The 21254-nt window shown below is 35.3% G+C and overlaps 1 protein-coding gene across 1 annotated transcript; it reads left to right on the top strand.

The window, feature by feature from the left end:
* Positions 1-3522: 3522 nt before the first annotated feature.
* LOC110229226 (IQ domain-containing protein IQM4) lies at positions 3523-6766 on the top strand. The gene is made up of 9 exons (XM_021028947.1): positions 3523-3879; positions 4152-4720; positions 4821-4935; positions 5041-5106; positions 5195-5283; positions 5364-5451; positions 5546-5776; positions 5869-5970; positions 6049-6766. The coding sequence occupies exons 2-9, from the start codon at positions 4221-4223 to the stop codon at positions 6454-6456; spliced, it is 1599 nt and encodes a 532-aa protein (XP_020884606.1). The 5' UTR covers positions 3523-3879; positions 4152-4220; the 3' UTR covers positions 6457-6766.
* The last annotated feature ends 14488 nt before the right edge of the window (positions 6767-21254 follow it).

The following is a 21254-nucleotide window of genomic DNA, read 5'->3' as shown; positions in this document are numbered from 1 at the left end:
GCTAATCGCGATGGGTTAGCTAACTGTGCGTTTACACTTCCTTTAGGTTTTCTTCTTTTGATGTTAGTCCTGAAGTTGTTCGTTCTATTTTGTTAGAAGATATTAGTGGGTCTACGCGCCCATGAAATGTTCGTTTATAAGATTTTTTAATTGAGTTTTAATAAAATATGGGAGACATTGTCTCCCTCAGATTACCAAAAACAAAAGTATTTAGTGAAATCACCTGTTTATAATTAGCAGAAGTTTATTTGTCTAGTGTATAAAGAGTTTTAAAATTTTATACATTGGTATATACACCTGGTCTCGAGTTTGATTTTCAAAGAATGCACTTCCTTGTAAATTTATCGGAATGTTAGGATAATAAAACTTTATGATTTTGGTGTAGTAAAACTTTATGATTTTGGTGTAGTAAAATCGATAGTCATGGAATTGAAAATGATGTTTCGTTAGCTACACGCAGTGGCGGATCCAGGAATTGTTTTTACCCAGGTCATTAAAAAAAAAAGGAAAAAAAATAAACCTATTACGTCAAGACAGGGACTTGAACTCATGATAGGGAGGTCATGGACACACAAATACCAACTCAGCTGCTGTTTTTTTTCTGATTTCTTACACATAAAAAAATTTATATCATTATTTTACCAGGTCAGTTGCCCACTCTCTCCTCTTACTGGGTTCGTCCATGGCTACACGTCGTGGAGTCGTTCATCATAAATATATATGCTTCATATAGTTAAATTCGAGAGATTAATCGTTTTTTGTAAATAGATTCGATTTAATATTTTTCTACGATAATGTAAAAGGCGACCAAAAATAATAATAATAAAGACGATTACTAGTATGATTTAAAATAAAATTTAGATATTTTAGATCATAAATCATTATTAGATGAGATAAAATAGCCGGGTACAATGGTCTTTCAATCATCGGAGGATAAAATAATTGATTTGATTGATCTTTAAGAGAGTATACTCCATGAGTGTCTCCTTTTAATTTAGAGCTCTGTTGTTTTCTTTGGACAACGCAACATCTTATTCGCACACCACGTATAATACCATTTATTATTACGAATTTCAGGCATATGGTCACAGAATCGTTAAATCTGAGCCTGCTAACTTTGGATTGAAAAAAGGCAGTAACTTTTTGTTGGTATTTTAACCACTCATTAATATTTTTCATCCATTTCATTATAAATATCGTTTATTTTATTCTCATATAATATAAAAACACTTTTTGTCTTCTATCTGTATCCTATATAATTTTTCTTATTGGCTGATACATTAAAATAATACATATAAAGTTTTACCAAAAAAATATGTATTGAAAATTTCAAACAACACTTATTTAAAAAAAAAAAATATGTTTAAAACTTTTAAACAATACCTAATATAAAATGTAGTAGATATTATTGCCCGTACTATGAATCAAATATTCTTTGTTTTAAGCATTTATTTGCTAGCTACTTCTGCAGCTGATTTATTCAACCTTTAATAGAAAATTGCATTTGTTACAAAACAAAAAGTATGAAAATCAAAATTTTATTGATATGAGTCAAATTAAGACCTAAGACTACTCTCTCAAATAAGAGATCGTGTGTAGCACTTTAGGGTCGAATTCCACAAAGATCTCGTGTTCACACAATAGACTAACAGGTTTTGAGTTAAGCTAAACATAAAATATAAATATTAAAGATAAAAGAAAACAATTAAATTCGGGTTTTAAAACAGATGATGAAAACGTTAGGTTTAGGGATTTCTCAGGAAATAAACTAATAGTAAATCTAGCAAATTAATTAGGATTATTATCGAACCGTTTTAGAACTCAAATCACTAATGTATAGCCAACCACCCTCTCGTATGCGTTGACTAACTAATCAAATATCAAGTAATTCCACCCTCTCGAATGTGAAATCCTAGATCTAGACTAACATTAAAAACATTTTTGAAATGTTCACAAATATTCCTAGACCACCTCTCGTATGAATCTAGAAATCTCTGCCCACCTAAGATAGTTCTAGTAATAGATGACCTCTCGAATCTACCTATTATCCTATGATCAAGTTTTAGTTAGCTACTCTAGAACTAGCATTAAAAACAACTTAAGGTGAAAAACTCTAAAGATTAATCCTAACATGTAATCGATTTACTAATTCATCTAAATCCCTAATGAGAATTCCTAAACCTAACAAGCAAACTACTCACACATGGAGAATGAAACAAACAACATGATTAAATAGAATTGCATTAAGAAAACAAAGAAGAGAATAGAGTTAAGAAAGATATTCTCTGGATGAGCTCTCTCCAATTATCTCCCAAAAGGTTCAAGCTCAAAAGAATACAATAGAATAAGAGATTGAGAGATGTCCTTAAAACAAAACCCTAAAAATCTATATATATATATATATATGTTCTTAAAAACGTGCAGGGACTTCTTTGAAAACAGAGAAAAGTTCTAGGGCGATTCTGCAAATCTTCATGACTTAAAAAATGCGTGAAATTGCATTGCCGTCAGATACTGGTGTCGACCGACACCAGGGGTGGTGTCGATCGACACTTGCACGTATTTTGGTCTCCGGATTGCTCTTGCAGTATAACTTCTCGGTTTTGCTCCAGAATGATCCATAATCTCCAAATTGGTCCCGAACGTGTAAAAACCTGAAAAAGACTAGAAAAAGTCTAGAAATAACAAAAAAACTCTTAAACTGACAAATATATCATGGTTAAAAACGGTAAAATCCATGATATATCATTTATATATTATTGTTTTTTGTTCACATGTTAGAAACCAAAATTTAATTAAATACTCTTAAACTTGATGATGACTGATTATTCTAAACACTTTTAAGGTGGATTCAAACTTTTTATATTAAAAAGGTATATAAAGAGTTAATTTTATAAATATTATGCTTCCTCAACTCTTAAAGGTAAATATACATCATTGTTCCCACAATTTCTGCATTAATATATTTTTCATAATGTCATGGTAGATAAGAATTGAACCAAAAACGACCCTACTCAATTAAATAAAAAAGAAAGAATAATAAAAAATAAAAATAAATAAAAGATTAGTAGATTGTTTTTTCTGAATTAATAAGTTTCTGTGAAGCTACCTTCTTATTACCGTGCGTCTCCTGTGGGTTCCCATATACACTGTTTTCTATCACACACTTTGTTGTTTACTTTTTTTTTGGTAGGAACACTTTGTTGTTTACTTGTATGTATTCTGAGTGGTTCCTATTTCCTAAACTTCATAAACCAAAATAACTAGAACAAGAACCAAAAAAATTTCGATACCGATATAGATTTTAAACGCTAGAACCGGAACAAAAACCGAAAAAACCGGAACTGAATAAAATAAAAACCGAATACAACCCAACCGGTCTGGCACCGATCCGAGTATCCGAACATCCATCCATAGCTATAAAAGACTAATAAATTGTCCTTTTCTAAATTAATAAAGTTTCGGTGAAGCTACCTTCTTGTTTACCCAGCGTCTCTTGTGGGTTCCTTTGTTACACTGTTCTCTATCACACACACTTTGTTTACTTGTCTCCTAATTCCTATATATCATTTTAAAACTAATATCTTTTTTCAGACACACCATCTTTGAATCTTCTTCACTCAAAGCTTTGTCATATTCAACGATTTTGTAAAAAGAAGACTTCTTTAAAAAAAACTTTTACCCTATTTAATACTCGTCAACTACACACACACTATACATTATTCATCTTGTGTTGTGTATATATTGTGCTCTCTCTCTTCAACTTGGTTGTTGTATTGAATCTCTCATTCCTCCTTTAGTTTTCTCTAGACAAGAAGAAAGAGATAAAGACTTGACCTTTTAAGTCTTTCTTGGTCTTAATACTCTGCAATTCTTGAGGTATGTCTCTGATTCTTACATGGGTCGATTATAGAAGATGAATAAAATCATAAAGTTTTCACCTTTATGGAGTACTCTGAATAATTTCAGATGCTCTCAATGTGTTTGTTGAAATGTCTGAATGAAGATTTGGTTTTTATTACAATAAATGGGTTTGGTGATGATAGCAATGACTTGGTAAACTAATTAATATATTAATGATAGTTGTTTAGAGAAAAAAGATTCGTTTGTCAAAGTTTTTGATATTGATCTTGAATTTTATACGTGTGCAGGGTATTTTGGAGGAAACAACTTGAAGAGAGATCGTGTCTTTATTTTGTTGTTTAATCAGGACAGGGGAGATGGGTCTTTCTCTTTCTTTGCTCTTGTCTGCTTGGAAAGAAGTTGTGACGACCCAGTTCCTCAGTTTCAAGAACCCTGTCGAGAGTTTTCTTGAAACCAGAGCTTTTAGCTTAAAGCTTAAAGAAGGAGGCTTGACTTCAAGAACCAACAGTTTCAAGAGTGAGAAGCCGCAGGAAAAGTCGCCGAAGACCGGTATGGAGCGGTCTTTGAGCTTCAACAACTGGGAGATTGCGACAGAAGTGGAGACTGAACCGATGAACAAGGAAGATGAGGAGATTGTCGAACCGACGAAGCCTGCTCGTAACAGTTTGAGTGGTAGGAACTGTGAGAGAATCCAAATAACGAAACCTACGATTACTCCCCCTACGCCTTTTGTGTTCTTCTCTCCGAGACCGGTCACCGAGCTTGATGCAGCGGCAACTACGTTACAGAAGGTGTACAAGAGTTACAGAACAAGAAGGAACCTAGCGGATTGTGCGGTTGTTGTTGAGGAGCTCTGGTGAGTCACTTGATGATCCTCTATCTTTCTATCTACTTTGTTAGTAATGTGGTTTGATCTGTTGACACTAATCCCTTTTATTTCTTTAAATGTTTCGTAGGTGGAAGACTCTGGATGCTGCAGCTTTAAATTTGAGCTCAGTCGCCTTCTTTGAAGAAGAGAAACATGAAACCGCGGTTTCGAAGTGGGCACGAGCTAGAACACGAGCTGCTAAGGTTTGACATCATTTCCACAAGTTATTATCTATCTTTAGAGTTCATAAGATTTTATCTCTCTTTAGTTGAAAACTGATGTGAATTCTACTTTTGTATGTCATTTAGGTTGGAAAAGGATTGTCAAAAGATGAAAAAGCTCAAAAGTTAGCTCTTCAACATTGGCTTGAAGCTGTAAGTCCCCTATACTTGCTTTTGGACATGAAATTAATCTTCCTATTTTGTGGATTTGAACTAAGTTTTGTCTGTTCCGCATTTACAGATTGACCCACGCCATCGTTATGGCCACAACTTGCACTTCTATTACGATGTCTGGTCAGCAAGCATGAGCGCACAACCATTCTTCTACTGGTTAGTCCCATAACTATCTTTATCTCTTTCTGTTATATGAATCTGTTCTGAACTTTGTTTCTACCTATTTGAAACTGAAGGTTGGACATTGGCGATGGAAAAGATGTGAATCTTGAACACCACCCAAGAAGTGTTCTGCAAAAACAGTGCATTAAATATCTTGGACCAGTAAGTCTTTTTTCGGTTTTACCTGCTGGAAGAAACTAGTCCAGCATACTTATCTTCTTCTTTCTCATAACAGTTTGTATTATTCAACCTGCAGCTTGAGAGAGAAGCATATGAAGTGATAGTAGAAGATGGAAAACTAATGAATAAACAAAGCATGACTCTGATCAGTTCAACAGAGGATTCCAAGTCCATTTTTGTACTTAGCACCACTAGAACCTTATACGTAGGGCAGAAGAAGAAAGGTCGTTTCCAACATTCGAGTTTCTTGTCTGGAGGCGCCACAACTGCTGCAGGAAGATTGGTGGCTCGCGATGGGATCCTCGAGGTGTGTTTTCGTATCAGTTTGCTTCCTAGTTTAAATCTATTTGCCTTTATGTTGAGGAGCTAACAAAGATTTTAAAACACATTTGTTCTCAGGCTATATGGCCATACAGTGGACACTACCTCCCAACAGAAGACAACTTCAAGGAATTCATAAGTTTCCTGGAAGAGAACAATGTTGATATGACCAATGTTAAGGTAAGGAATATAATTTTTGGTTGCATACATGCGAAATATGAAAAATGGTGTGTACTCACTTATCTAATCTGAATGCAGAGATGCTCTGTGAACGAGGAATATTCGTCATTCAATTCCAGTGGCTACGAAGAAGAGGCAACAAAAGAAGAGGAAGCAGAGAACAAACCAGCAGAAACCATCATTACAGAGGAACAAGAAGAAGAGAAAGAAAGAGAAAGACCAGTGTTCCAGCTTGCAAAGAGGCTGTCTTGCAAATGGAACAGTGGGGTTGGTCCAAGAATTGGGTGTGTTAGAGATTATCCAATGGAGCTTCAGTCACAAGCGTTCGAACAAGTCAGTTTGTCTCCTCGGATTTCGCCTGGTTCTACACGTTTTCCGTCACCATACGGTCCAATTCCTTCTCCAAGACCTAGTCCGAGAGTAAGAGTCTCTCCACGCTTAGCATATATGGGAATCCCAAGCCCTAGAGTTCAAGTAAACTGTTAGACCTTTTACTCTTAACTTAACTCACCAAGAAGTGAAATGTTATGACCTTTAAGCTAGTGAGGTGTGAGAAAAGGCTTCATCAATCTCTCAGCCTTTGTTCTTTGATTCAATGTTTTTTTTTTGTAAGTCCCTTTTGGTCTTTTTGTTCCTTTTTTTTCTTGGGTGCATTGTAACTTCTGGTTTAGGTGAATCCCAAGGCTGTGTAAATTCATTAGGTAAGAATAAACAACTTTTTTTGTGTAGAACCTCGAATAATTTTCTCTTTGTTTTGTCAAAAATATTGAATAATATTCCATCTGAAGATTGATTATTGATCTTCAAATTTTAACTCAAAAAAAAAAAAAAAACGTGCAAGAGTTCCAACAACAAAACTCTTCTATTATCTTTTATGTTTTAACAAAAGAGAAACATATTTATATATAATAAATAATGTACCATCAAAGACTTGACTTGAGACTTTTCATGGGCTGTTTTGGTTTTCTTTAACCACCTTGAATTGATTGTCTATGGTCTTTGTCTTTTCTTCGCTAATCCGTACTTCTTCTATATTTGACCAACTAGGATCGGACCCGCGGTCCATCGCGGGAGAATATTGGTTTACATACGTTGCGTTTAATATTGTGTGTGTTTTTTAGTAGAACGAATCGTGTAGTATACTTATAAATATTCATAATAACGAATTGTAGAGAAAATGTAAAATTGTTTATAAATATACCCATGGTATTAATTATGATTTTCAAAATAGAATTTTGTGTTTTAAAATTCTAAAATTAGACGATTCATGGAAATTAGAGCAGTCAAAATAGGTCAAAAACCGCGGGTCGAGCCCACATCATCTCACTATGGGGCAGGTTTGGGAAAATATATTAAACCCGCAAATAAGGGGGCCACATGGATTAATTCGCAGTGGGTCATAGGTTTAATCGGTTTTCATCGTCCGTGGGTTGGCGGATCAGCCCGCATATTAGTATTTATTGATAAAATTATAATTTATTCAACATGTGGTAATTTAAACAAACTTTTAATAGTATTTTGATTTATTTATTTATTTTAGTAGTATTTTAAATTTTGGTTACTTTAAAATTATTTAAACAAAATCCATGGACAATCCCGCAAATCCGCATACATTCGCGGGACGGGTTTGTATTTCATATATGCTACCCGCGGGTCGTGCGGACCGACTAACTACAAGTCAAAATATTTTTTGTCTATCGCAAAACGGACTTAACGGGACGAATCAACTCGCTTTGACAGTTCTAATGGGAATATTATTTAGTCATACAACAAAATGAAGTTTGGACATAGTAATAATAGAATATGTATCTTATTTGTTAGATGAGAGATTGAAAGATGAAGTATAATGATTAAAAATTAATTATTATTTTTCATGATTCACAAAATTTAATAAATACTTATTATCTTGTTGAATAATTCTAAAATCATATTCAAGAAATCTTTATAAATTGAAAATTAAACTTCTTTGGTAAGCTATAGGTATGAAAATATCATAATTTCGATTTAATCTAATTAAATTAAAATTAGTTACATGGATTTCATATCTATTTAATTTACACGACCAAAATAAAAATATATATTTAATTTACACGACCAAAATAAAAATATCAATTTAATTTATTAAACAGATGGGCTATTTGTGATAAATTTTCTAGAAATCTTTAGAAGCAAATAAAATATCTTTCAATTAATGATAATTGGCTAAAATGAGCGAAACTAATGACAAAAACGTTGATTGTTATGGAATTAGTCACAAAAATATATGAACAAATTTATTATACGTAATTAATGTATAATATTGTTTGAAATATGCTTTTATTATTAGTTACCATAAGTACAATAAGATTTTATTTGATTTCCTAAATATTTGATTTTATTTCGATTTTTCATTATTAATTCGAATTTATATAAAAAAATTTCAAAGATCCGATTTCAGTATTTCGGGTCAATTTTCTGATTTTAACCCGACTCATTTTCATTTGTACTTCACTTTTAATAGTATAGAGATCCTTAGCACATGTCATATTTCATTATTTATTATTTTGTGTCACTCGGGTATGATTTTTAGTTATATTTATACAGATAAAAATGAGCGAAAGAAAAGAAAAAATATCTAAAACTATCAAAATGATTCAGTATTATTAGGTAACAAAAATGAGCAAAGAAAAATGGATAAAATGCCATTTTAGTTCAATGGCGCCAAAATCTAATGACTCTTGTTTGATAGGCCGATATGGAATGTTGCCTTTGAGAGAATTCATATGAGTCCAAGATCCATGTGTTCATCTATAAGTGCACATATATATACAGGACATAAATTTATAATTTATAGTGGAATGGATAACTCAAATTTTATATTTTAGGGAGAAATATCTTTACAGATTTTTTTTTTTAAATTAGAATCTACTGTTATTGGTTCATGGATTGTAAAAGTAAACTTTATTGTTATTGTATTGGTTTGAAGGTTTTTAAAATTTAATTCTGAATCCTTTGTATTAAAAAGATTTAGCTATTATTAATTTTCTTAAAAAATCTAATAATAATAACAATCGGAATAAATGTCTTTTTATCGCAACTTTTCGTTAAATTTTTTTAACTAAATAATTTATTATACGGTTGTTTTCATTTAGAAAGTTGCAATCTGAATAAATGTTTTTTACTGTGGCGTCTTTTTTATCGTAACTTTTCACAAACGGTTACAACCATTTAGTTGAACCATTGCATCGTTAAGTTTATTTCACGAACGATTGCAACTTTTGGTTTATTTTATAAATCGTGTAACATTTAATTTATTTATTTTGTAACATTTAATCGTGTAACATTTAATCGTGTAACATTTAATTAAATCTGAATAAATGTCTTTTACTGTTGCGTCTTTTTTATTGTAACTCTTCACAAACGGTTACTACCATTTAGTTGAACCATTGCATCGTTTAGTTTATTTCACGAACGATTGCAACTTTTGGTTTATTTTATAAATCGTGTAACATTTAATTTATTTATTTTAAAACAAAAAATATATTTTACGGTTATGTTTTTTTAGATAGTTGCAATCCGAATAAATATCTTCTACGGTTGCATATTTTTATCATAAGTCTTCATAAACGGTTGCAACCGTTTAGTTGAACCATTGCAACTTTTAGTTTATTTCACAAACAAATGCAATTTTTGGTTTATTTTATAAATCGTTATGAAATTTAATTTTCTACGGTCGCGTCTCTCGTCGTAACTTTTCATTACTTTTAATTTTTAATTACTAAAATGTACTTAATTGAAATTGTAACCGTTTAATTAAACCATTGCAATATTTGATTTATTTGACGAATCATTGCACTTCTTGGTTTTGTTTATGAACTATTGTTATCTTTAGTTTATTTGACCAACAGTTGCAATAGTTGGTATATTTGACGAAACTATTGCAACTTTTGGTATATTTGATATCTATGGTCCCGTCTTTCGGTTACAGTTCTTAACAAAAATAAATTTTAATTATTAAAATATATTTAAATAAATTGTTGCTATCGTTTAATTCAACATAGTAACATTTGGATTATTTGACGAACTAATGACATTTTTGCTTATTTGACGAACCATTGTAACATTTAGTTTATTTTACGAACCATTGCAACAATTGATATATTTGATGAACCGTCGCAACCTTTAGTTTATCTGATGAACTATTACAACTTTTGATATATTTGAACCGTTGCAACATTTACCTTTCATTAAAGATTTTTTAGAGCATTTATTAAAGTTATATCTGTTCATTTAGAGTTGTATATTGTCACCATTTTTTCGTGTTTTTCATCACAAACTCTTCGTTCCAAAACTTGTGTCTTTTATAAACAGTTTTGACTATATATATTTTCATGTCTTTTTAACTCTATATATATTTTTCTCTTTTCTTAGAAAAGTTGTGTAAATTTATTATTACTTCTTGTTCGATACTTTTTCATATAAAGTTGCATTCTTTCGCTATCTAACATTCATGTATATATTTTGTTATCTATATCATTACTTTATTTTTCTAAATAACTATCAATTTTAGTTATTTGTTAATATTTTTTCTAGGCTTGTCTCTCTTCAACATAACATAATTTAAAATGTTACATCTTTTTATCATACTGTTTTATTGAATATATTTATATAGTTATATTTATAATTTTTTAATTACGTCTACTCATTATAACTTTTTTTTGTTTAAATTCCAATAAAAGTTAGTATCTTTCAATTATCTCATAATATTCATAATTTTTAAAAACTTTTTGGAAGCAATGATTATAAAAACGAAAGAATACTGTTTCAGCAAAACGTCTTCATCATTGACTTACATTTCCCATTGCATATGTCCACATACTCATGAATCATGATATCATGATCCTCCGATAATTAGCATATTCTCTTGGTTGAGATTTAACAATGTCCATGCCACTGCCAAACGATTATATTTGTAGACGTTTATTTTATAACAGATCATGCTACAATCTTCTAAAAAACTTTTTTTTTTTGCTGATTTCATAAATTTATCATCTAGTATTGTTTATTACCTAATTAACCCTTATTTTGATTTTTGTGTGTATTTTAAACCATATATATTATGAAATTAAAATTTTCAAATGTGTGTTATTATTAAACTCTTGAATAAGACCTCTACAAGAATTTAAAAGGGGGACATTTACTATGATGATATAATTACCATGTCCGACATATGCTTCTATGTTAATCGATAATGTTAATGGTAACGGTGAACACAAGGCGAGTACCCGCTATTTTAAGGATACTTGTTATTTGATTTTCTTTTTACGAGTAATAAATTTTTTTACTTGTATTTGGCTTGTTGAAAACGAGAACCCGCAATTTAAAGTTTTGCTAAAAAAATGATTGTCTTGCGAGTTACTTGTCTTGTTCTTATTACTTGTTACTTACGAGTTACTTGCAAGTAACACTTTCGAATTACTTGCAATTACTTATTGATTTATTTTTCATGTTTTTTACATGCTCTATATATAATTTACTTTTGACATAATTTTTAAAAATGTGTTTAACACTAATAAAATACGAAATATATATAATGGTAAAATAATAACGAGTAACGGGTCAAATAAGTCGGATATTAGTTTTTTCTTATTACTTGTTATTTGGTTTGTAAGTATCTAAATTATAGTACTTATTATTTATTTTGACAACAACGGATACTCGTTTTTTCGAAACGGGTAAATACGAGATGAGTAACAAGTAATCATGTCAAGCCAGACTCGTAGTTATAACTCGTGGATCTAAATTCTAAAGTATATAGCTGCTCACCAAAAAAAAAAAAAGGGTAGTCTAGTCTAACTGTTTTCGTGGTAGTGTATGTCTAGTCTCGTCTCTCGTGTAACCATTCCTAGCTTTTATTCCTAATCATTGCATCAGGATGAGAAATTTCCTGTCGAATAGATGTAGCTAGAGAGATTAACTATTGGTTAACAATTTTAAAATTTTATAAATCAACATCAAACCACAAATTAAAGTTTGAAAAACAATAACAAATTATTTTTTCTTAACCACACAAAAGAACAATAATACCAAAAACCAAAAACAACTTTCGAGAAGGAGGATCGACGAAGTTGTGGAATATATTCAAAATAGTACTATGCATGATTAATTAAATTAGTTTGCAGTTACAAAATAGTCTTATTTCCTCGTATTTTGCACTTCCATTAAGTGAAGGGATTATTGGCTGGAATACCCTTTTTGGGCCAAAACTTTGAGCCATACCCTTTTCGGAATGGGCTTTTGTTTTTGTCCTTTTTTGAAACTTGAGAAGACTATATTACCCCTGGCGTAAGGAGCGGGAGGTGAGGGATTTCGAAATTTTTTTTTCGTTGAACAGCGCCTCCTCTGTTCATGGAGGTGACCGCCGGCACAGTAGATCTGCGATTCGTGTGGCTGAGATTTGGTAGGGTTTTGTTTTATGGTGGATGTCATTTAGAGGCTCTTAAGTATGAGGATATTATAAAGCGACTGCCCTCTTGTGGACATTGTGAACAAAGTTCTGCTGCTGCTAGTTCGATCTCAGATCTAGGTTTGGCGTGTTTAGGAATAAGATCGGTAAAAGAGTTATGGATCCGCAGGTAATCGTGTTCTTTATTTTCATGTAGTGTGACAGTTTGCTTTTAGGGATGCGTAGGAGTAGGTATTGAACATGGTTTCTTATGATATATATAATTTTTTGCAGGGAGCGGATGTTCCTGTATTTGTGATTGCTGGAAGTTGGGAATGTTCTGATAAGGGTATCTGGGATTTCTATATTGCAAAAGATTGTTTTGCGCGCAGTATTAGGATGAATCTATCTATGACGTACGAGGAGCTGATTTGCAGTGTGCGTAAAGAGTTTGAATTGGATGGCCTGAGCTTCAAACCAAAATTAAGTTACTGGCTTCCATGCCAACTTTCTGTATTTGCAGTGAACGCAAGACCTCCTGTCGTCATTGCTAGTAATATTGGGGTGAGAAACTTCTTGGCTGTAAAGGAAACTGCAGTTCATCTTAATCTATTACTGTCTCTTGAACCTGAAGATAGTGATGATGTTGGCGTCATGTTGAGGAAACAATGTTCAGTAGCTGCTGAAAAGGCTAAAGGTCTAGCTGACACTGCAGAGGCTTTCGCAGCGTTGATGCCAATTGACCCAGGCATGCCTGATGACCAGAACAGTAATGCAACCAAGTTGAGTGGAGTTAGGAGACGTCTATTTGGTGGGAATGAGGCATCTTCTTCCAAAGAACCATTGAGGATGTACTCTGTTCCTGAAAGTACTGATGGAACATGGACTCAGTCAAGTTATGACAGAGAACCTGGTTTCATTGAAGACGGTGGGACAAAAGAGAGTGGTGTCATTAGACTTGCTGATCCAGATACACCTTCTCTGTCTTCTAACTGTGAAGAGAACAATGAAACAGTTCCTGCTGGACAGCAAACCTTAGCATCAGAAGAGGAAGAAGAGTTAGTCAGAGCAGTTGAAGCAGCCGAGAAGCAAGAAAATGAGCGACTTATGCGTAAGGGGAAAGGGAAATGTACTGAAAGTGGGGATGCTATTCTAAGTAACCATAGTGAAGATTCTGACAGTGATGGGCTTTTGTGGTCAGGAACAGACGATGATGAGCTTTGTGATGAGGATTACTGGGCCTTGGCATTCGATCGACAATATGCTTTTGACTTTAATTCCTCCTTACTCCAGTTAGGGGAGCCTGAACCAGCTGAAGTTGCACCAAATGCTGAAGATGGAATCTCTGTGGAGGAGGACATAGGTGCAGTGGTTCTGTCATATGTAGGAAGGCGAACTGAGGACCCTGCTGTTTTACCTGAGGGCAGCCTTGTAGGGAATGGTAACCTACGTGTTTCAGAGCACACTTTTGGGGAGTCTGATTCCCTTGCGTTTTCTAGCGGCAACATAATAGAGAATGCTTCCCCTGTAGACACACTAGACAACCAAGGTGGAAATTATGCCTCTGTCTTTTCTGTTGGCAACCATGGTGGGCCTAGTGGACTAACATTTGCAGTGCCTAACCAAAGCGGGTCTTATGAAGGTGCTTTTCCTGTGAGCAACCAAGGGGGGCTGGCTTCCTCTTCCTTTAGTATAGACAACCAAACCCGTGCTTCTGAGGTTCATGTTCCTATAGGTATCCAAGAGGAGCCAGATGCCTCTGCAATTCCTATGGCTAACGAAGGCGGGAGTTTAGACGATGTGTATGATGAGTATACACAAAGAGATGCCGAACCAGTGTTTGATGACATATATCAACTCACTAACACAGATGGCTGTGCCATTGTGTCTGCTGAAGAAGATGCAATATATATTGGTCGACTGTTTAAAGACAAGGAGAGTTTGCAAAACACTTTAGCAATATATGCCATTAAAAGGTTGTTCCATTTCAGGCAGACCAAATCTGATACTACACGGGCGGTCTTTGTTTGTGTTGATCGGCATTGTCGATGGAGAGTATTTGCTCGTAGGGTGTCAGAGAACTCAGAGAATTATGTCATCCGAACAGCTACTCTAACCCACACATGTTCAATAACTGCTAGGTCCCAGTATGAGAAGCAAGCTTCAGCAAAAGTGATCGCAGAGGTTCTAAAAGGAAAGTATGCTAACGGATTGCCTGGGCCAAGGGCGTGCGATATTCCAGATATAGTTCTGCAAGAGCTTAAAGTGTCTGTAACCTATATGAAAGCATGGTATGCTAAGGAAGCTGCTGTTCTAAGAACCCGTGGAAGTGATGAAAAAAGCTACAAGCTACTAGCAGTCTACATGTACTTGTTGGAAAAAGGAAATCCAGGAACTGTATACAAACTGGAATATACTGGTGGAGGATTGGCTGTAAAGCAGTTCAAGTATCTATTTTTTTCTCTTGGAGCAAGCATTGCAGGTATTAAGTTCATGAGGAAGGTCGTACTTGTTGATGGCACTGCTATAAAGACCAAGTTTAAAGGAGTGCTTATGACTGCAAGCATGCAAGATGCAAATTTTCAAGTGTTTCCAATAGCATTTGGAATAGTGGATGCAGAGAATGACTTGGCTTGGACCTGGTTTTTCAAGCAACTCAGCTCTCTTGTCCCTGATTGAGAGGATTTAGTCCTTGTTTCTGATAGGCACAGGTCAATATATGCTGGTCTCCGAAAAGTTTATAGTCAGGCCTTCCATGGAGCATGTGCAGTGCACATTGAAAGAAATGTTAGGGCTAAGAAACCTGGCGCAGGCATCTCAGCCCTGGTTGGTAAAGCAGCTCGTGCTTTTAACTCCGGAGAATACAAAGAATGGTATGCTGAGATTAAGAAGAGAAGCAAAAAGTGTGCAGCATATCTAGATGCAATTCCTCTTGAGCATTGGACACAAGCGTTTTGTCCAGCTAAACGCTACAACATGATGAGTAGCAATATTGCTGAGGCGCTAAATGGCGCATTAGCAAAAATTGTTGAACTACCAATTGTTTCAATGGTTGAGTCTATTAGAACAAAGTTAATGGAGTGGTTTTGCTTCAGAAGGGAGAAGGGAAGGAAACTACTGGCTATGGGACAGGTGATAACACCTGCTGTCAACACATTACTCCTCCGCCACCACACTGAGTCTGCTGGCTTGGCTGTCAAACCAGTGTCAGAGTGGAGTTTCCAAGTTGCTTCGAAAACAAAGCAGTACTATGTGGACTTAGCTCAGAAAACCTGCACTTGTTTGCAATTTCAAAAGCTGGAAGTCCCTTGTTGTCATGCCTTGGCTGCAGCAAGGAGGAAGCGCGTTGAAGTACCTTCTTTGGTAGGTGAACACTACATGGTAAAAGTCTTTGCCGCCACTTACGAGAAGCTGATCTTCCCTGTGCCTAATGAATGTGACGAAGAAATTCCAACTGCTGTGCAAGAAACACAGTTCATCCCACCTGAAAATAAGAATGGTCCTGGTCGGAGAAGGAAAAGAAGGATCCCTTCGAGGGGACAGTACACGGTAAGGAAGGAAGTTATGTTTTCTACATAGCCGAGAAAAACTAAAAATTTAGGAACTAACAGTCTCTAATGTTTCTGCAGGGTGCAAAAAGGCGAAAGACTGGACCGCATAAGTGTTCTACTTGCGGTGAACAAGGTCATAACAGAGCAACTTGCTCTAACATGCCAGCTTAAGGTACATGCCTGAAATAAATATATCATATATTTGTTCTGTTGGAAGTACAATTATTGGTTATATGTACTAAACAATATGTTACAATGTGTTGCAGCTGTGTGGATGGAGACTATAACTTTTTGGACCAACGAAGCGGTAGTTTATGTTGCAGTGATTGTTTTTTTGGCGTGGCCAGTTGATGGCCTATGGACACATATGTTTAGCAGCGACGGGGACAGACCCTTTTGTATTTCGGCTTATCGTTGGCTTAGGGCAAGGCAATGTATAGGAAGCTGGAGATCAGCTCGGTTTAGTTGGGTACAACCAACTTGTAAGAAAGTGCCTTAAATGTACATAGGAATTATGGTAATATGGAAGCATGTAATATATTAAGGAATTATTGCATAAAAAGGCACTTACCTCAACTTATTTGTGTCTTTAGGCACTTTAAGGGAGAAGGCACTCTCACGTTGCCAAATCTCCATTATACCCTCCAATCCGGTTCTACAGCCGGTTCTGTTTCTCTTCCAACAAACCGAACCTGGTTTGCCTCTGTCTCTATCCTCCCCACTTGTTACGGTTTCCCCCCTACTGTAAAAAACCCTAATTTCTTCTCCCAACTTCTTTACCGTTTCTTCATTCTCCCGTTTAAAGCTCAAATGTGACCCGCCATTTCCTTGGTCAACTCACCCCCGTCGCACGGTTTCCCTACTTCATCGCTTTCGTAGTGCTGTACATCATTGTCTTCGAAGTGTTTACATTATCAGAAACTCCACGCATCTCCCTAATGGAAGGTGATTATTGAACCCTATGCTCATGTTCTCATAACTAATTTATGCAATTAACCAGTTCAAAAACCAACTGCAGCCTCGACTTCAAAGCAACCTTCTTCAGAATGGGATTCAAATCTTCCTAATCGACTTTTCGCCACTGATCGTTATCCCAAAGCGAGGCTAAATGTCTATTGTAAACCCGACATTCTTTCGTTTATCCGGTCTATTTTCCATGGGACACCGGAATTCGACACTATTCTGCAATCTTGCTTCGGTCCTCTCTTCGACTTGCCGGTAAGTCGAAGCCCTAGTTCTTGCAAGCTGATACATTCTTTGCTATGTAGGCAGTTGATAACCAAACAGAAGTATGAATTATGGACTGTGTTTGGTGGACAACCCCTGAGATTTTCCCTAATTGAATTTGGTGCTTTAACTGGTTTGCCCTGCGGTGAATTTCTAGAGGACTATGATCCAGAAAGTGAGCCATCTTATGTTGAAGGGCAGGATTGTTACTGGAACGAGTTAATAGGGAAAGATAAGGACGCAACCTTAGGTGATGTATCTAAAATGCTCCTCAACCCCAAAAAACCCTTGTCTCCTGAACACAGAGTTAAGCTTGCGTATCTCCTCATTGTTGATGGTGTCCTCATAGCCTCAAACCAAACTGGGAGGCCCACATTTAAATATGTTGAGATGTTGGCAGATATTGAAGCGTTCCTTGCCTTCCCTTGGGGTAGAGAGTCATTTATGAAGACAATAGCATCCATGAGACCCGGGAAGTGTATTCTACCATCAGGCACTGGGAAAAAATTGGTGTCAACTGATCCTGTGAAGAATTTCGCCAAACAACTTCAGCAGATCACATTCCATCTGAAAGGTTTTCCGCTTGCGTTGCAACTCCTAGCATTTCGAAACATTCCTGGCATGGTTGATTTGGTCACTGATGATTCCACCTCATTGACTATCCAACACTGGAATAAAGTCTCTCTGCCAAAACAATTAATTTCTCTTTCTCAAATACACGCTCTTGAGCACCACCTGAAGGTATAAGTTTCCAACCTTGGTATCTTCATCTTTACATACCCTCTTTGTTACTCAATTTACCCTTCTGTTTGGTCAGGAAAAAGTGGATCCTTATATTCTTCTTGGCCAAAATGTTGACAAATCTTGGGGGGAGTGGGATGATGAGGTGAAAGACAAGAAAGTAGCTTATATGTTGGAACTGATACTCAGATCAAATAAATTCAATAAATCTGAATGGCCAGGAGGTGATGACTCATTACCATTCATTTCTATCCCAAAAGAGAAAGTCGCAGTTGTTCATAAAAGGCACATTGTCGAGCGAAAAAAGAAACCAGGGCAGAAGAAATCTAACACGCGACTACGTGTGAAGTCTCAGTCTCCAAAATCAAAGCATCGCTATGCTACCCGTAGCCGGTCTTCTCTAACTCTATGTGATGATGAGAAGTCTTCTTTAATGGTGGAACTGAAAAACCAAGTGGCAGAGCTATCAAAGCGTGTATTGAAGCTAGAAAAAAGAAATAAGGCAATCATATTCAAGCGCTCTAGGAAACTCTCTTCTAGATGTGGTGAATATGCCTCTAGATCCAGGCGCATGACGCAAGCTAAAGTTCGTGTTAAATCTCAGACCACTCCGGATGATATGTCCAATGAGGTATACATCTTACCCTTCCTTCAGTGACACTGTTTGCCCCTCACCTTATGGAAACAACTACTATTTCTTACCAGAATGATCGTTCAAGCAATGAATTTTTATCAAACCCACACATACATGAAGGCTTTCTTATGGAGGTTTATAGCTTCTACCACTCACATAGCTATGACTATAACTATAATATTAATATAAAAAGTGGTTTAACATTACAGGATCACTGCGCAACCAAAGTCAATGCTGACAATTTCGGATCACAATCAGACAATTATTTGCCTATGGCAAACAACAATGAAGGCTACACCAATCAGTCAGCATATAACTCCGGGTTCGAGCAAACTAACACTGATTTGGATATGGAGGTATGTCTGTTATATCTTTTTTGTTTCCTACTTATTGTGTAACAATATCTATATAATATTAAACATTTTTTACCTTTCTAAACAACCACAATCCAAAGAATTTCAATATATCGGATGTCGCACCTCAATCTCCTGGAGATATATTGGTTGGTGATGGTGTTCAGCACAACTGGAAACAATACCGGGAGGTATTTGGGTATCCTGGCCAGTTGGGCATCCATGATGTGGTTGATGGTTTTGTCGAGGACTCCATTGAAAGAACGACATTTAAAACCCCGGTATGTGTTCTGGTTTATTGCTACTCTTTAAAATTACCCTTTAATTAATCATTGCTTCACATATGACAATCAGGTGCTTGGTGCTGACCCCATGGATGTCTTGATTACCCCACTCCCATCAGAAGAGCCTAATAAGCCTGATACACATCAAGGAAATCCCATTTATGACACTGCCAACAAAGATTCCCTTGGTTTTAATACCCATTCTGCTCTCGACGGTAACGAATACAATCCATCTTGCTCCAAGGTATAATTGCACACATATACATCTTGCGACCATTCCAGTTTTTTTTCTCTCTTGTTTAACAGTTCAACCTAACTATTCTTACAGGTTAAGCACATTGATTATGATCCCATTCCAGTATAATATTGATAGTTATTTGATTTATTTGTTGTTTGCAGCCTTTGGTATTTGCTGAAGATGTCCCAATAAAGGTATACCTTCAAAAACAGATAGTAGTTTCCGAGTGTGTCTTGTTATAATGGTCAGGAATTAATGGATACTTGTTTTGACTTATCTATTTGACCATTTTCCTTTTGCTAATACACTCAGGAAACATTGGTTAGTGTTATTGCATCTCAGGAAATTATTGATACACCTATGCAACCAATCTCTGAAGATAATCCACTGCAGGTCTTCTCTTCTCTTAAACTTTGCCAGTATTGTATGACGTGTATTTAAAGTTTTTTGTATACCAATTCCCAAATTCTTATGTGTATTTCTACTTATACTCACAGGACCACGTAAAGATTGTTCATACCCCTGATACAGTAATTTCTCAAGCAAATTTGAATATGGTCTACCTTAAAACTTCTCATACCCTTATTATAGAGGTCGCCGTATAAATGCCTTCTTGATTTATATTATTTATGTTTGTAGGCATTGGTATTGGTGGGGGATCCTGTTTTTGATACCACATCCAAATCAGAGATAAGCAACCAATCATCCCCAACTGAGGTATGGACATATTATCTCTGCCTATGAACTATTTCAGTCATTCTTTACTTCTTACCATTTAATCCCATTAACTTTACAATGTTTTCCATATTGGTGCAGGGTAAAATCTTCTTAAGAGAAAACATTGATGGACAAAACATTGTGGATAATCAGGTTTACTTATAATTTTATCCTTTTATAAATAGAACAAGTTTATATTGATATTGACTTTTAAAATTCAATTTCTCTTTTATCTGCAGGACAAAGAATATTCCATTGTTAGTCTTTCATATGTACTTTCTATTTTGTTTCCTCCTAATTTGGTCTTTTTAATCTAACAGTATTATGATTGCTTATTTTATTTTATCTTCCAGGATAATAACTCGCAACTGTCTAACACATCAGACCCTATAGAAGAGGATTTAGTTGATGTTTCAGATTCATCACCAGCACAAGCGAGAGAAAAACCTATTCTTTCGGAACCTGAGTCTATTCTTGTAGCTGAGTTTTTATCAAAACCAAAAATGGAGGCATACCAACTTTTACCACTCCTAAAAAGACAGATTATGCCCATTTTTTGGATACCCTTTCATCAGCTCCTAATACGTATGCATACACTGTAATTTTTTTCTTCAATCCTCACATGTGGTCATTAAGGCACCTAAACTATCCTTGTTACTCCTCTCATGGAACATGTTACGGATTCTGGATTCCTATTTCCCAACTCATTCCTCCTCAAGCTTGCAAAACCTCAAAATTGGGTTTCAACTCTGGTAACTATATTTTATTTTCTACTCATAGTTCTGTATTTAGCCAGTACTCAGAGATAATAATATATTAGCCTTTCTTTCCACAGCACATGGAGGTTTTAGTGGAGTTACTTTCTAGTAGGCTTGCAACAAGACTTGCCACACAGCGTGCTGCTTTTGTTGAACCATGGTTTGCTAACCATTTACAAGGAAAATACAAATCTTTCAAAGCAGCAAAAATAAAATCTCGCGTCCGCTGGTCCGATCCCATGAAACGCTTTATTGTTGGCCCCACCACCGAGTGGTTCACAGACATTGATACCATTTACGTACCTATGATCTGGAATTCTTCCCACTGGGTAGGCCTTTCAATCAATCTAGGAGTCT

Source organism: Arabidopsis lyrata (genome assembly GCF_000004255.2).
Source record: "Arabidopsis lyrata subsp. lyrata unplaced genomic scaffold ARALYscaffold_4, whole genome shotgun sequence".
NCBI classification, from domain to species: domain Eukaryota; kingdom Viridiplantae; phylum Streptophyta; class Magnoliopsida; order Brassicales; family Brassicaceae; genus Arabidopsis; species Arabidopsis lyrata.
Note: the sequence above shows the minus strand (reverse complement) of the source record. Positions and strands in the feature narration are given on the sequence as shown.

Excerpts from the sequence above, each read along its gene's own strand:
- LOC110229226 (XM_021028947.1), top strand. The coding sequence starts at position 4,221 with ATGGGTCTTTCTCTTTCTTTGCTCTTGTCTGCTTGGAAAGAAGTTGTG. Across the intron at positions 4,721-4,820 it reads GTTGTTGTTGAGGAGCTCTG|GTGGAAGACTCTGGATGCTG; the intron begins GTGAGTCACTTG and ends AATGTTTCGTAG. Across the intron at positions 5,107-5,194 it reads TTCAACATTGGCTTGAAGCT|ATTGACCCACGCCATCGTTA; the intron begins GTAAGTCCCCTA and ends CCGCATTTACAG.